This window comes from Cimex lectularius, unplaced genomic scaffold (assembly GCF_000648675.2).
Source record: "Cimex lectularius strain Harlan isolate CLEC.00 unplaced genomic scaffold, Clec_2.1 scaffold2, whole genome shotgun sequence".
NCBI classification, from domain to species: Eukaryota; Metazoa; Arthropoda; class Insecta; order Hemiptera; family Cimicidae; genus Cimex; species Cimex lectularius.
The window spans coordinates 2484871-2500281 of NW_019394219.1; the positions used below are offsets into that span (position 1 = coordinate 2484871).

General features: G+C 34.6%; 1 protein-coding gene across 2 annotated transcripts in view; it reads right to left on the bottom strand.

Annotated features, from left to right (window-relative positions):
• Positions 1 to 15411, bottom strand: part of LOC106663441 (probable chitinase 10) — a 73887-nt gene that overhangs the window by 27816 nt on the left and 30660 nt on the right. The window contains exon 1 of one of the 2 annotated variants that reach the window (XM_014388265.2): positions 6382 to 6437. The exons of the other annotated variant lie outside the window; for it this stretch is intronic. Within the exon in view, the coding sequence (XP_014243751.1) occupies positions 6382 to 6390 (9 nt within the window). The 5' untranslated portion in view covers positions 6391 to 6437. Of the gene's footprint in view, positions 1 to 6381; positions 6438 to 15411 lie in introns of those variants that run through there. 2 annotated transcript variants of the gene reach the window in all.

Here is a 15411-nt window from a genome sequence, read left to right on the forward strand (position 1 = left end):
CTGCATGTTTGATTAGAATGGATTGTAGATACTTTTACAATAAAATTGTTTTATTTCTAACAAAATTGGTACCAGATACTTCATAGAAGAAAGACGTCCAATCTGAAATGTACCAATAAACCTTTATTTAATTAACCTAAACCATAGGTTAAACTGGAACAATAGCAATACCTTAAGGTTATTTATTCCGATTTTCCCTTGTTTTGTTTGTAAGCGAGTTAAGTATGTTGTTCGTGACCCTAATTGGACGCAAATGTTGTGAAATTGTGGATAATAAAAGCATACTTATTTTAGAATGGATTATTTGGTCAAGTGCCAAAGGACAGAAAAGCAATTATGCAAAAATAAGGCGTAGGACTCATATATACAAATCAAATTTGTTGTGATGTGGTTCAACCGACTCGCCTTGTGGAACGATTTGGCCTAGAACAGCTCAGCCGGTAAATCAAATGATCATATGATGATAAATGTAACGATGACCTTTTTGGGTGGCCTTAAAAAGGCCGAAAGCATAACAAGTAATCGTATTTGCTTTTTTCTTCATACCTTCACCAGAAATCAGATCTTCAAAACACAGCCCTTGATTTATTCTCATGTTTAAATTATATCTTATTCTTTAAGTATTCAAAAGCAATTATTACATTTATTTGGTCATTTATAGAATACGAGAGGAGAAACAAAACAGATAGAGTGAGAATGGAAGGTGAGAGAGAAAGTGAGGGGAGTGAGAGGGAAAGAAAAATAGATTTAAGGTAGTAGATGATGAGATAGATAGAGAAAGAGATTGAGAGAGAGTGAGAGAGGGAGAGAAACGAAGAAAAATAGATCGAAGATAGAGATAGCGAACGAGCCAAATAGAGAGAGGAGAGATGGGAGAGATATTGGGAGAAGAAGGGTGAGATAGGGAAATGAGAAATGAGAGAGATTAAGAAAAGAAAAAGGAGAGATAGTGGGAAGAAGAGGTAAAGAGAGAAGAGATGGAGAGAGAAAGGAGATAGATAGGGATAAAGAAAAAGAGAGAGAGTGAGAGAGAAGGCAAAAGAGATATAAGATGGTTAAATAACTAAATAGATATAGAGAAAGAAATAGATAGAGATAGGAAAGATGGGAGAGGAAGGAAGAAAAAAGATAGAAGAAAGATATATATAGAGAAAGAGAAAGATAGAGAGAAGAGAGATAGGAGAAAGATAGGAGATAAAAAGAGAAAGGGGGAAAAGAGAAAGAAGATGGATAAATAACTAGATAGAGATAGAGAAAGGAATAGATAGAGATAGGAAAGATGGGGAGAGAGAGAGAGAGAAAGTAAGGGGGAAGAAAAAGAGAGAAGATAGATAGAGAAAGAGAAAGATAGAGAGAAGAGAAATGGGAGAGAGATACGGAGAGAGAGAGTAAGGGGGAAGAAAAAGAGACAGTAGATAATAGAGAAAGAGAAAGATAGAGAGAAGAGAAATGGGAGAGAGATACGGAGAGAGAGAGAGAGAGAGAAAGACAGAGAGTGAGAGGGGGAAAAGATAGAAACTGGATAAATAACTAGATAGAAAGATGGAGATAGAGAAAGAAAAGATGGGGGAAAGATAGGGAGAAGAGAGGGAGAGGTAGACATAGCGACCTAAATATTATACACGTCTTGTTTATTTAACTTTAATTTTCGATTTAATATTATGTCGTTTTATTTCATATTTTATGTTTTTCAGTTATGCTGAGAATAATCTTGGAACTTGTATTCATCAGAAGGAAATATATTTGTAAAATATTTGATAAGGGGTACTGCTTGTAGACAAAATTACAACACCGCCGAGAGACGTCACGTTGTACCCTTTGAATTTTTATTAAGTTTGAGTCAGGCGCTGAACAGTAAGAGAAAGGGCACAGGAGGAATTTTAAAATATTTTTTTTTATAAATAAACAAAAAGAAAACTCCAGATCTTATCCATCGTTTCCTTGAGTTAACGTTCCGGTTTCTTCTCCCATAGGTACAAATGGTACGGTTGAACGAAATATGTAAAATACAAAAAGTACTCTATTTTTTTTCTTTTTTGTAAGCCGAGCAGGAACGAAAATAAGTCCTTTCACCGCAATCGGCAAGCTTCTCCTTGAACTAGTTTGCAGGATCGTTTTACCGAACTTCGAAACCGGTGTCCGTTTTTAATTGCATCCCGTTCTTCTGTGTTACGAACTTGATAACGGACACGGACGGGGCATTGTAAACCGCACGGCCCCGTGTGGATCTCAATCACCATCTCTCCACGGAAGAATAGTCAAAGAGGTGAACGGGGGAAACGCTTTCCAAACACAATTTACACCATAGGTGCTTCAGGTCGGCTTACGCGAAAAAACAATAGTAGTTTCTGAACAATGGGGGGGGGCCTTTTTTTTTATTTGATTTTAAAGAAGAAGAACTAGAAGAATTATGCAACAAATATCAAGTTTTGGCTGTTTGCAACTTTGGCCCAAAAATAGAGTTTGATATATGGCGATATGGCTCATTTTGGCAATAATCTTTAGTCATCAGTTTTCTTCGCTCGATCGACTGGCGCACACTTCCTCTCCTGTCTTCAGAGACGATAGACGTTTCTTTGCATCTTGAGTTTTGGATCTTTAGCCAGAACTGCCGTAATGAGGTTCTAATGAAAAGTGTGGTCAGGGTACATGCCGGTTGTTGGAAAAGTTCGAATTATTGCGTTGTCATATCCTCCCAAATTGAGTTGTAGTTCTTTAATTCTGTTGTAGTTCGGTCTTTTATGAAACTTATTAATTGTCTGACCATTATCCCTGACATGATCTTTTTACCCAACTGTATTACCATGGTCAGGAAGAGCCTAGTGCACGCAAATAATCCTTTGCTTTCAGGTCTACATTACTGACTGCTGATTTATATGAGCCCAATTCTGCACACGGATGCATATACATATCACTTCTAGCAGTCCAATACCCAGGATATTCCTGCTTTTATATAATTTACGACAAATTAACGGCAGGCTTTGAGAATCAAACACCCTGGGTCTTCCCCTCCGGCTGCCAACAACTAGGTAATTTCAACCTCAACTCAATTAGTCTCAACCCATACCCCTTCATACTCTCGTTCCTACACTTTCTTATACAACCTTTCTTGTTTACGACCCATCCTCATAATTAGGGTAGTGGAGTACTTCATCATCACCTACATCACCCTTCATACAAATCTAATTGAGGATCGATATATATCCTTCATATACTGCGATCCACCTTCTCACGCTAATAAATACATTAAATCTTAAAACACACCAATAAACACAAGAACAGATATTTATATACAGTTTACAGTAAAACAGTCCTCTTTTAACTCAGAACTTGGGACCCAGGTAATCGCGTGGTCTAGCAAAATTCTCACATCGGGTGGCATTCCTACATGCTCTCTATGTGGAGCCAAGGAATGGCACTCTCAATTGGGTAGAACACATCGCTCAACCTTTCTCTACAAACGCGGGCTTTGACCGAAAATTAAGTGTCCGTGCTGTAGATCTACATTGGGTGAAGACATATAGATCGTTCTCAATGAAACATCTCATCCCGCGTGTTAATCACAGACAATTCCATCAATTATTTTAGTATTGGACAATTCTGAAATAGATTTATAATTATTTACAATGTTCTTACTCTCCTCCTTTAAGTCTGGGTTTTCACCAGATGCCAAATATTTTACTATAACAGATAGGTTGATTAAATAGTATAGTTAAAGGTGATGACCATTACTGTTTATGTAAGGGTAAATTTTACTGAATCCATGTTTCTTGGTGATTTGTTAAAGAGGAAGTTGATAGAAACTTAAAAATTGGCGAAAATGAACACGATATGTTTAGATTCCCCGAGGAAACACAATAGCCTAGAAAACATCCTCCTACCAGAGAAAACAATAAAATATATAGAATTTCACCATTTCTAGTTAGGGAGGATGATACCGTAAACCTTATTAATCCAATGCGTCAAATTATTAACAGAAATGTGGGAACGTATCGGTAAGTTTCCTGGTGTTTGTTTGAGAATCAACATGATCATTATTATTACTATCGAAAGATCGAAACCAGATAAACTGAACTACCTTGGGTTTTCCAGAACAACTTATGTTATGTGTGCTTAGATATGTAGGAAACGTAATTTACACCTAAAGTACGATGATCATCCGTGGGCTGCTCTATAAACATCAAGAGCTAGTGGGGTATGTCATATAATTTTACATGCAGCCATATCTTGGCTAGACATGGTTTACTTTCTACCTCGCATATCTCAAGTACGTCAAGCTTTTTCAGATTATTCTAACATTGTTCATTCTGTATGAAAAACAAACACCCTTCAATATATTTACCCTTTCTAAAATCATATAGTAAATAACAGTGAAGATTACTTATGTATGTAAAAAAATTAGAAATGACCAGTGCTCATGACTTTTTTTACTTCCTACTTATATGCAGCTAAACTATATTTCAACATTTAATTAATTTTTTTATATGCAATGTGTGTATACAAACAGCTGAGGTCATAGCCGACCCTCTGACGGTTTTCCTTCTTTTTCTGGTCTTTCACGCGTATTTTATGTTAAAGAGCAGCGATTTGAGCGTCTCGATCTGGTTGCTGATTACATCCTTTTATATGTAAACCAAGTCAACATCCTAAAATGTTAACCTCCCTATAACTCAGCTTGTCAACCGTAGAATAGACCAAAACATACAATAAATAAAGGGTGGATTTGGCTAACAGATTTAGCATAGCTTCCTCACCACCACATGATTCCTAGACAAAATTAACTTGGGGTTGATATAAATCTATTTTTTGCTAGTTAATCGTTTTTAAAATAAAGGGGGTGGACTACCTTGTTTCAAAAAACACACCCCCTTCCGTCGGGCATAACTCTGAAATGATCGATCCTATCAAACTTTTCCAATCAGTAAAAGTGGCATAAAATAAGCTCCAGAATCGAATTGTACAATAAAATTATGGATTTCTTATTTACAATAACAAAGTCCCAGCCTGGTGAGAAAGTTATGTTAAATCTTTTACGACCACGCGATTCATAGCTAAAATTAACTTGGGGTTGGTATAAGACCATTTTTTGTTAAAGATAATCTTTTCCGAATTAAATAGTGGATTATAGAAGTTGATATCCATTTTATAAACATAGAACATATAAACACAGAAGTCTGGTCACATCCATTCCCCCAGAGTACTCGACGTTCCTCATGGCGGGCTTAAACAACCATTCATTTCAAGAGAATAAATTACGTGTGGTGATTAAAACCGTTAATCGTGAGATGCGGACTGGTGTGATGTAGGTTTCAGAAAAACATTTTCTTTATCCTGCCAACGTTTCGATCTTTATTGAGATCATCTTCAGGGCCTGGGATTTACAAACATTTTTTAAATTTAACAAATACATGTAGGATGTGGAAAAAAAGTGAATTTGTACAATGCAAAAAATATATTTTTTAAATTCAATCAAAGTATTTCTACTCACTCAACTTGTCCCAGGCCCTGAAGACTGTAGAAATACTTTGATTGAACATTAAAAAAAACATATTTTGCATTGTATAAATTCACTTTTTTCCACATCCTACATGTATTTGTTAAATTTAAACAATGTTTGTAAATCCCAGGCCCTGAAGATGATCTCAATAAAGATCGAAACGTTGGCACGATAAAGAAAATGTTTTTCTGAAACCTACATCACACCAGACCGCATCTCACGATTTCTGAATAAGAATAAATAACATTCATTCCAATAAATTAACACAAACACAACACCAAATACAAACATAGTAGTCTGGTTACATTTTCTCCAGAGTACTCGATATTCCTTGGGGCGTGGTCTAACCCACTCCATTCTCTCTAATAACTTATTTTTATCATTTCCATAAAAACAAGTTCTAATAATGTCAACCAAAGGCTGGTTATTATTAGCTACGATTTCTATTTACGGTTCAATAATAACCTTATAATACAACATGTACAAACTAAAATGGATTCCTGATCTACTTTCCAAACTTTCTAATTAATCAAATTAGAATAACAAAAAAATTTAATTAGCTTATTCTTGAAACAATGTGAAATAGGTGAAAACAATTCGGAAATAAAGGTTGAAATATATTGAAATAACTAGAATAATGAAGCACGCTCATTGTTCTTAACGGTGGAACCTTTGACTCGTTTCTACCCAAGCAAGATCATCAGTTTTCAAATAATTTATTTTTAATAATTAACTTCACGGTTACAAGGTGAAATCGACAATGTACAGCCTGAAAGTTTAAACGTTAAACTGGTAAATAGTAATTAATCTTTTGTTCCTGTTCGTCGGCTTTTCAATCTTTTTTCCTACGTACTCTACGGTAAAATTGAAGAGAAAAAAATTACCTTGGTCATGTTTATCCAATTAATTCACACTAGTGTAATTTTTCATATCCACTCACCTGAAACAAAAAGAAAATAATGTAAATAACTTCCTTGTTATGAAATCGATTATGTGGCATTCCGTGCTGGCTTTAAATTCATTCATCTCATTCAGGGCTGAGGATTCATAACAACATGAGCCCAGTTGTGGTTTCGTCTTCAACCATGCAGAAATAGACCATATGATAATAAAACACTACGGGGCTTAATTATTTTTATGTATAAATTACAACCTTATGATTCTATGGTTATATAAAGTGTTCATACAACAAACTGACTGCAGGTTTTTTATTGAATAAAATTTTTACAAGTTGGAAATTGCGAATGATACAGTTTTTAAGTAAAACGCTACTGTTCCGAAGAATATTTAAAGAGAGTTTATTTTGGTCCTCCGGGCCGGATGATCCCTACTTTTGGGTATGTAGCGACTACAAGATGATTCTGTTATTTCCGAAAGACATTTGAAGTGGGTTTATTGCTAATTTTAAAATTGTTCCTGTCATCGAGTATTCGCTTTTTGCTGTTAATTTACAACTTTAAACAAAACCAGTTAACTAGTGTTTAATAGTGCTTCTTGATCCTTTAATCTCTCCAAATTTGTTAAATCCGTTGACAACCATTGAAGTAGTAATCTCAATGAAAGGTTTGTGAACTAGAATTACATTAATCATTCCAAAGTAAGCAAGTCATAAATGGTTGGTTTATGTGTAGTACTTCCAGTTTAATGTCATTTTTAAACTACATAACTTAATAAATTAATTTGAACTTCATTCAATTACTTAGTAGTGTCTCAATAAATCAGATTTCTATGTTACAATATTCAAAAGAAGGCTAACGAAATATTTACTAAAAATTACTTAAACACAAACGTCTTTTTTCTGTTCGTTTCCATGTCTAGCTTGTTTCTTCTGTATATTTTATACGAATAAAATATCAAGTATCCAAATTTCTTCCTGTTTTTAAGACTGCGAGTTATGGAAAAGGAATTTTTTATAAAGTTATTTGAAATAAATGAGGGGGAAAACTTAAATGGCCGAATTAAACTATATTTCCGTCAATACAGCAAGTTACATAAATTTCTCGTATTTCTAACTAATAAGTGAGAGGTATATTTTTAATACTATCACCGCTTGTACAAATTTACATTCAGAACCAGGGAGAAAGCTCGTAAGTATTTTGTTTTTCGGAAAAAAACGAGATTTAAAGAATAATAGTGACCGAGAGAAGGTTTGGCGTACGGACATTTCGTTATATGTCAGTAGGTTGTGCCTCTAAAGAGGACGCTCTCTAAATTAACTAACCGGTTTTCACTATTTGTGTACTTCCTTTTTTTTTAATACGGTTACGAAACATTTTAACAATGGCATCACGAATTCGTTAAATTTCCTTCCCTTACTTAATTGGCGTCGGTTCTAAAAATAAAAGTTTTATTGCGCTGAGGCAATAAAAGCCATTGTTTTTCTGAAATGGGGAAACTCCGAACAAGTTTATACATGAGAAATTAAACCACGTGCAAAAGTATTGTAATTGGTATGTTTTATTACTGGATTTTATAATCAAATTGAAATTATTTTGTTTCGAGATTGTTAGTATAATTAGTATTGTTTGTATTGGCAAAACCTTTTTGTGTAATAAGTTATCTTAGTATCTATCATATTTTTAAATAAATTGAATTAATTCCTTATATTTGTATTATGATTTATGCCACGCTCTCCTTTGTATCTCGGGTTGTAAATTACAGAATAGATATAAAACATTCAATACATATATATACATCACCACCCAATGCAAACATAGAACTAACTGAACTAACATTTAAGAAGCATATTAAACAAAAGGTTTCTAAAGCATACCGCAATCTAGGCTTTATTAAAGGATCACCTCAGACTTTACGATTAAAATTATATTTTTTGGTATTGTTAGGAGTATTTTTGACTATTGCTCCTCTGTTTGGTTTCCTTCGGATTAGCAGCCTTATTCAGTCAAATTGGAAAAGGTAAAAAAATTTGTAATACACGGTTTACACCTAAACACCAAAAGAAAGAATGGGAACGAGAGGAAAACATCTCCTTTAAAAATGGCACCATCTTCTGGTATCTAGAACACAAGAAGGTATAGGAGTAGGAATATTTGGTCCTGGAACCCAGTACTCAGAAGCCATTGGAAAATTACACCAGTATCTTCCAAGCTGAAGTCCATACAGTTGAGAGATGTACTCAGTTCAACTTGAATAAATGGAACAAAAACAAGAACATAGCTATCGTGTCAGATATCCAAGCTGCCATCGAAGCACTAAGCTCAAATATCATTAGTTCAAAGAGAGTGTTGAACTGCAAAACCAAATTAAACTTATTAGGTACGCAGAACAAAATCAGCCTCTGCTGGGTTCCAGGACATATGGGAGTAGAAACCAATGAGAAAGGGGATACCCTTGCAAGGAAAGGACACCGTTGATAAGACCCGAACACTTCTGTGACATAGGAACCCACACTATCAATGAGTATCTCAGACAGAAGGACAAAGAGAAAATGAAGGAACAACGGAATTCACTCATTGGACACAGGCAATCCAAGAATCTCCTAACGAATTTCGACAGGAAAGAAGTTACAGAATATGTCAAAGGAAGCAGGAATAAACTGCGTATCCTAATAGGATTCTTATCAGGACACTGCAAGCTAAATGGACATTTAAAGAAGATTGGAATAATCCAAGACGCCACGCAGATTCTGCAAAGAGGCAGGGGAGACACCAACACCCTTACTTACAAACTGTGGTGCTACACTTGCGCACATGAGGATAAGTGATGTACAATATGACCATAGAAGAGATTCGACCACTGAAACCGAGCTACTAATCAAGTTTCTTGATGAAATAGCTCTTAAAGGGCGCAGTATATTATGCCCGAACCAATACATCTACATCTAATACACGGTGTTTAAAATGGAGCCTAGATGGGAGGAAAAAGAAATAGTGCTTGTGCTCAAGTGTGCCGGCTCATGACCCTTGAGAATCATAGTTTGGCCCTTGGCCTCATTTTAATGGAAGTTGGTGAATAGGTGAATAGCCCTGAAGATGATCTCAATAAAGATCGAAACGTTGGCACGATAAAGAAAATGTTTTTCTGAAACCTACATCACACCAGACCGCATCTCACGATCTCTAAATAAATATATTTTATCCTGAATTTCATCGAACTCTTTACGGACAGTTGCGGCAATGTATTTTTATCTGGACGCTTTTGTTGACGATTTTGGAGAGTTTCTGGACTTGGTAAATTTGGTACCTTTAAGAAAATTGAAAAAGTTGTCCTTCGTCGCATTAAATAATTTGTGCTGTTTCTATTAAGTTTATATTTTGTATTATATCGCGTTATGTACCAGATTTACTTTTACATGTGCACTTGGCATATTTTATGCACATTTCTTACTCATATATAAATGTTATGTTAACTATTATGGAAGACTTTACTACTTTGGAAGTTTCCTGAAAGAATAAAGAACAAAGGATCTGTCTGATCACATTTACTCCCCCAGAGAACTCGATATTCCTCGGAGCGTGGTCGAACCCACTTCATTATCGCTAATAACTTACTTTTACCCTCCAGACGTCACACACTCAACCCAGATTATTCGATATTCCTTGGGGTGGCGTTAAACAATACCTTCCTTTCACGCTAATAAATTACATTCATTCCAATAAAGTAGCATAAATCCAACACAAGCACTACATACATTTAAAAATCCATGTAACCCTGAGGCACAGGTCCGACGATATATCAAATATTGTCTACAAACCTCAAACCTTCTAAAATTGAAAATGTTATCGACCGTTTTTATTCTTGCATAACTGCCACCTATTATAATTACGCAATTGTTATTATTGTAAATATATGTCGATTTTAGACAATTTAAATTCACTGTAATACTTTGGGCTTGATTTACATATTTTAAGCATCAGTTATTCAATTGCGGAATAGGTGTCAAGGTACTTTAATAAGTTCGGCTTGAATAAATTTTCTTTCATGAGAACTTACTCGGTTAACGTTCAGTGCTTGAAACGATAAGTATTTTTTTTATAGGTTCGATTTTTCTCTTTTGTTCTTCTTTTTCAGAATGGCAAGTTTAACTGGTGTGTTGGTAATTCCTCTTCCGTTAAAATAGTTTATGAATGAAGGGTTTTTAACGTTTATCATTTTGAACTTGAGTGGAAAGATTTGAAAAAACGATTTGAAGCTCATGGGTTAAGTCTCGTTTCGACACCGACTCCACCGCAAACCTTTCGACTATTCATTCAGTTTAACGATTCCTTTTGTTCTCGCGAAGCTTGCGGCCGATGGGTGTGGTTTTCAAAAACGAAAACAGTTTTGTTTCGTCATTTTCAAGGCTAAAGCTCGTCAATAATATATATCAAACGAAAGAGCATTTAGGGAAATCAGCCAGTTCTTCGACAAGGCCGAAAAAATTGATGAAAGATCTTATTTTATAAATTGATTTTTTAAGTGTTTTTTTTAATATATGGGTTTAGGTTTTGCGCCGTATTAATTGATAATGTAAGAAAGGCATTCTGATCAGTATATTATGAAGTATGGCTCAGCGTTATGCTAAAAACCAAAATAAAGTTTGTAAAAGATAAAAGTTTACGAAATATTTCCCAACGGCTGTTTGAGAGGCCTTTTAGGGAGTCGAATGAAGTGCCTTTTCCATAAGCAATTAGCGACTTTCACGCTCGAGGCGAACCTAGGTTATCCGTGGTACCGTTCCGATCGGCGTGGCACCCTGTATATAAAAGAGGTAATTTGTTGCAGGGAGTTTAAACCGTTGGGTAACATTGGACCTCTAATTGTTTAACCATATGTTGTCGTCATTCGCGTCGGTTTGCAATTCGATCCGGTCCAACGGGTGTATTAACCCAATTACGCTCCCATCGCCTCGGCGTGGATCCAGAAACGGAACCCACTTCTCCGCTTGATTTCACTAAAAGGAATATATGCATTAATTTGAACCGTTAAAGGTGGTTGAAGGATGAAAAACTATTCGAATATCAAGACTATTGTTATTGTATTATACCACATTCCAGTCTTAAGCCAATTTTTTGAAAAATGTCAAAAATTGTCCTTTCAACTCTGTCATTCCTTAGCAGAGTTGAGAAAAATATCGATAATCTCAGCTGAAACCTTATGGACTTACGTTTAGTGTGGGATATTAAAAAATAACAACAATAAAAGGAATGTAACCGATATATAACCATGAAAGTCAGCAGGAAGAACTACTTACAGATCCTTTCTGTAAGGCAGGCAAGTAAAAGCAAAATCGACAGCAAGTATTACGTTGATTGTTATGTTGACTCATGTGAAAGTAAAAAAAAGTGCAAATTGTCATCTTCCAGTTCTATCTTTACCTTTTATATGTCTGAATATTTTCTGCCTAATGTCATGATTTTATTATCCTGTTTTACTTACAAATACTTTTTGGTTTGTTTAATCTAATTGTGGATATTAGAAAGTGAGAGTTCCTCCTAAGCACTGCAGTTTTTTCAGCTTATTGCACTCATTCCTAGTGGTATTTTGGCGCATGTGAATTAAAGTTCAGGTGTTCTGGTGCATTTCCTTTGAAAACGCACATTTTCGAAGAGGAGAAAAATAAAAGATTCAAAGGAAAAAGAAGATCCTTTAGGGACAATGACGTAAAATCAGACTACCTGAGTTTACTGTTACAACCTCACAGAAAACATCTCGAATCCTCAACAGTAAAAGACAAGCATGAAACTATGAACTAATGAAACTACACGACGTTCAAAACGTCAAAAGGACGAAAAACCAACATACTCAAAAACGTTGAAATATACAAACACATAAATCGTTTACACGGTTCAAAAACAAAAAGGACTCTCTATAAAAAAAATTCATGACATTTTAATTAATCTATCAGTTTTTTATCGCCTGAGTTGAATCTTCCAAGTTCTGCCTGAGTGTTTGACCTTTTATTGGAAACCATTTACTCCGTCTTTTTCATCTAATTATTTATTTTAAATGCAATTCCGATTGCGAAAGGTTTGATTATAGATTTGAAAAATTAAGTGAATGGGGTTGATATTAAACATTATATCGTGAAAGCTCACTAACTGTAAATTTGCCCGTACTATTTGACATCACTGAATCATAGAAAATCATTATATTATAAAAAATTTGTAAAAAAGTTTAGAAAATATTTTTATATTTCTATTATGCAGGCTTGCATTTGAATGAACTAATACATTTTATTTGAGAGATAATTTTCATAACTATCGGGGTTTCAGACAGTTTTTCAGACTGATTTAAATTTTAAATATTAAATAGTTTCAACAGCATTCTTTAGGTCATCTGATACTTCACTTTCGTAACATTAGCTTAGATATTTTGTAAGTAAGATTTCCTATATATCAATAATGACAAAATATTTTCATATTTTAGCATTCACAAAAAGCATTTATGAAAATATTTACTTAATAAAATAATTGCAGTTGTAAATAGGAATTAAATGTAATAAAATAAATATTTTTAAACAAATATGACAAAGCTTATAGATTTGAAATAAAACCACCTGATAGTTTAGTCTTATCTAATGTAAAAGGAAAACTGGCCTGGAATTTTCAATTACTGAACCAACATGGGCTTACACAACACATATCTACTTATTGTAAATGAGATTTATAATGCTAAAATGAAAGATCTTTAGATTTTTGGAGCTTTTGTCATTATTGATTCGTTTCTCTGCAGCCTGTCAGCAGATGTAACGTTTTACTGCCTCTTCGTACATTCTGTTTTTATTCTTGATTGTTTATTTCGTAATTTTTTATCCTTGTTCCTTGTGGAATCCTAAAATATTATCTATGTTCACATGTTTGCTCAGTTAACGTTAAATACCCGAAATTTCAAGTCTACCATTGGCTTTTCTTACAGTTATTATTTCTACGTTTAACTGGATGTGAACTTAGAAAAATCTTAACGGCGAAGACGGTCCAAATGCCATCTGAGAGTTTGAGTAGACCTGAAATGGCATCCCTCGCCAATTAGAAAAACGCAACACTTTCTCTTCATTAGACGCGGGGGAAAGGTTGGAGGTTTGCCTGGGAAAAACGGACTCGGAAAAAGTTTCTTCTTATTTTTGATAGTTGATTACAAAATCAACACGTCCTCCTTCGCATTGTTAATCAACGATTTCATTTTCAGTAAGTGGTTTTTATTGAAGAAACAAAAACTGAAGTCAGTGATGTACTTTGAAAGTCGAAATTATAACTAAGTATGTGTACTAACTAATCTAAATTAAAGTACTTAATTGATTACTTCTGGTCTATTTTTAATTGCTTAATAATACCAATCAGTCAATTATATGGCAAGGTAGAAATATTGACTGAGTTCTGTGAATCTCATCGAAACCGTATATCGAACGTTACATCTGGACAAAAGTCACGTATCGAAGTTCAAAATTTCATATTAAGTTACGACCTACTAATTTAAAATTAAAATCTATTACTGGTTTTTAGTGGAAATTCTTTGTAAATGAAGGGAAAATTACATGATTTTATCATTACCAATCCTTTCAAAGCTTGATAGCACTAGTTTTCACAGGTTTTTCATAGTTTATTTCTTGTGTGCCTAACTCTCTTCTACATTTGTTGTCTTTTCTGTCTGAGATATGAAAGAGCCATTTTTAACCAATTGGCAGTTTCAAGAATTGTAGAAGCCACAGGGAGACTGGCTATATCCCACAACCAGTTAAGGATAATAACAACCCGGATAGATGAGGGATTTGCATAATTAAATTTCCGACAGAATGGGTAATCAAGACTTCTATCCGTGAACTTCGTTTTCAGAAAATCCTTCCAGTTTCGAGTTTCATCGTGAATGTCAGACCTTCGGTTCCGGACCCTAATTGAACAAGAACGTGAAAAAAAACACTAAATATTTGACCAAATTATCGACTCCAACATTTAAAAAAAGAGCTGAGGGCAGATTTAAAGGGCAGTTGTACGTATTCAATCAACAGGATGTTTACGAAATTACAGGCTTTCAAGGTTTCCGAAAAATTCCTCATAATTTATGACAAAACTGCGAATCTGGACAGAATGAAAAATGTCAATAAAAAAAATTATTACTACGACTACCTGCAACTTAATTTTCATAATCATGTTGATTGTTTATAAGTTTTGCATATTACAATAAAAATCTGACTGGAAATGTCAAATGTTAATTGAAACTTGACACTTTCGTTCTCTACTGGACAAAAACAACAACAAGTCCTTAGAATAACAAGATGTGACAGCCAAGAAAGTGAAGAACGATAACGAGGATGTAAACCTATGTAGTTCCAGCACCGTTTAGATACGCTTCAGAGTTTCCCTTCCTAACAGCCGAGAAACAGACGTAAAAGGCTAAAGCAAAACGATTTATAAAACAACCGTATAAAATGAGAGGTTCATAGTTCTAGCGAGACGAAGAAAATCATCACATTTCCGTTTGATCTCAACACACCATCCGTAGACCAAACCTCTAGTCGTTTTTACTAACCGCTATACAAACATGGTGAATTGGAATTAGTATGGCGCAAAAATATGTCAAAATAGGTCAGAGAGAAATGAAAATAATAACCATAGTCAAGGGGCGTCGGAGGCCGCAACTGTTAAGGCGTTGACACGGCGCTCATCACTGTAAGGTAAAGGTCCCGGGTTCAAATCCAGCGGCCCTGCATTCGAACCTCACATACTTACATATGACCTTTTTTTCAAAAACACCTGCACCCTGAGGGTTTATATGACTTCTGCTATTGCGAACCCTCGTAAAAAAATAAAATTACCATAGTCTGTAAATTTTCTTCTTAACAAAAAATCATTTCTTTGGGTTTGGAAGTTTATCATAAACAGGTAATCGATCTTCGGTACTAATCTTTGAAATGAACGATCATGTGAAATGCAGTCAAATAGTCCTAACTAGTCAAACTTCATTACTATCTAAAGCAT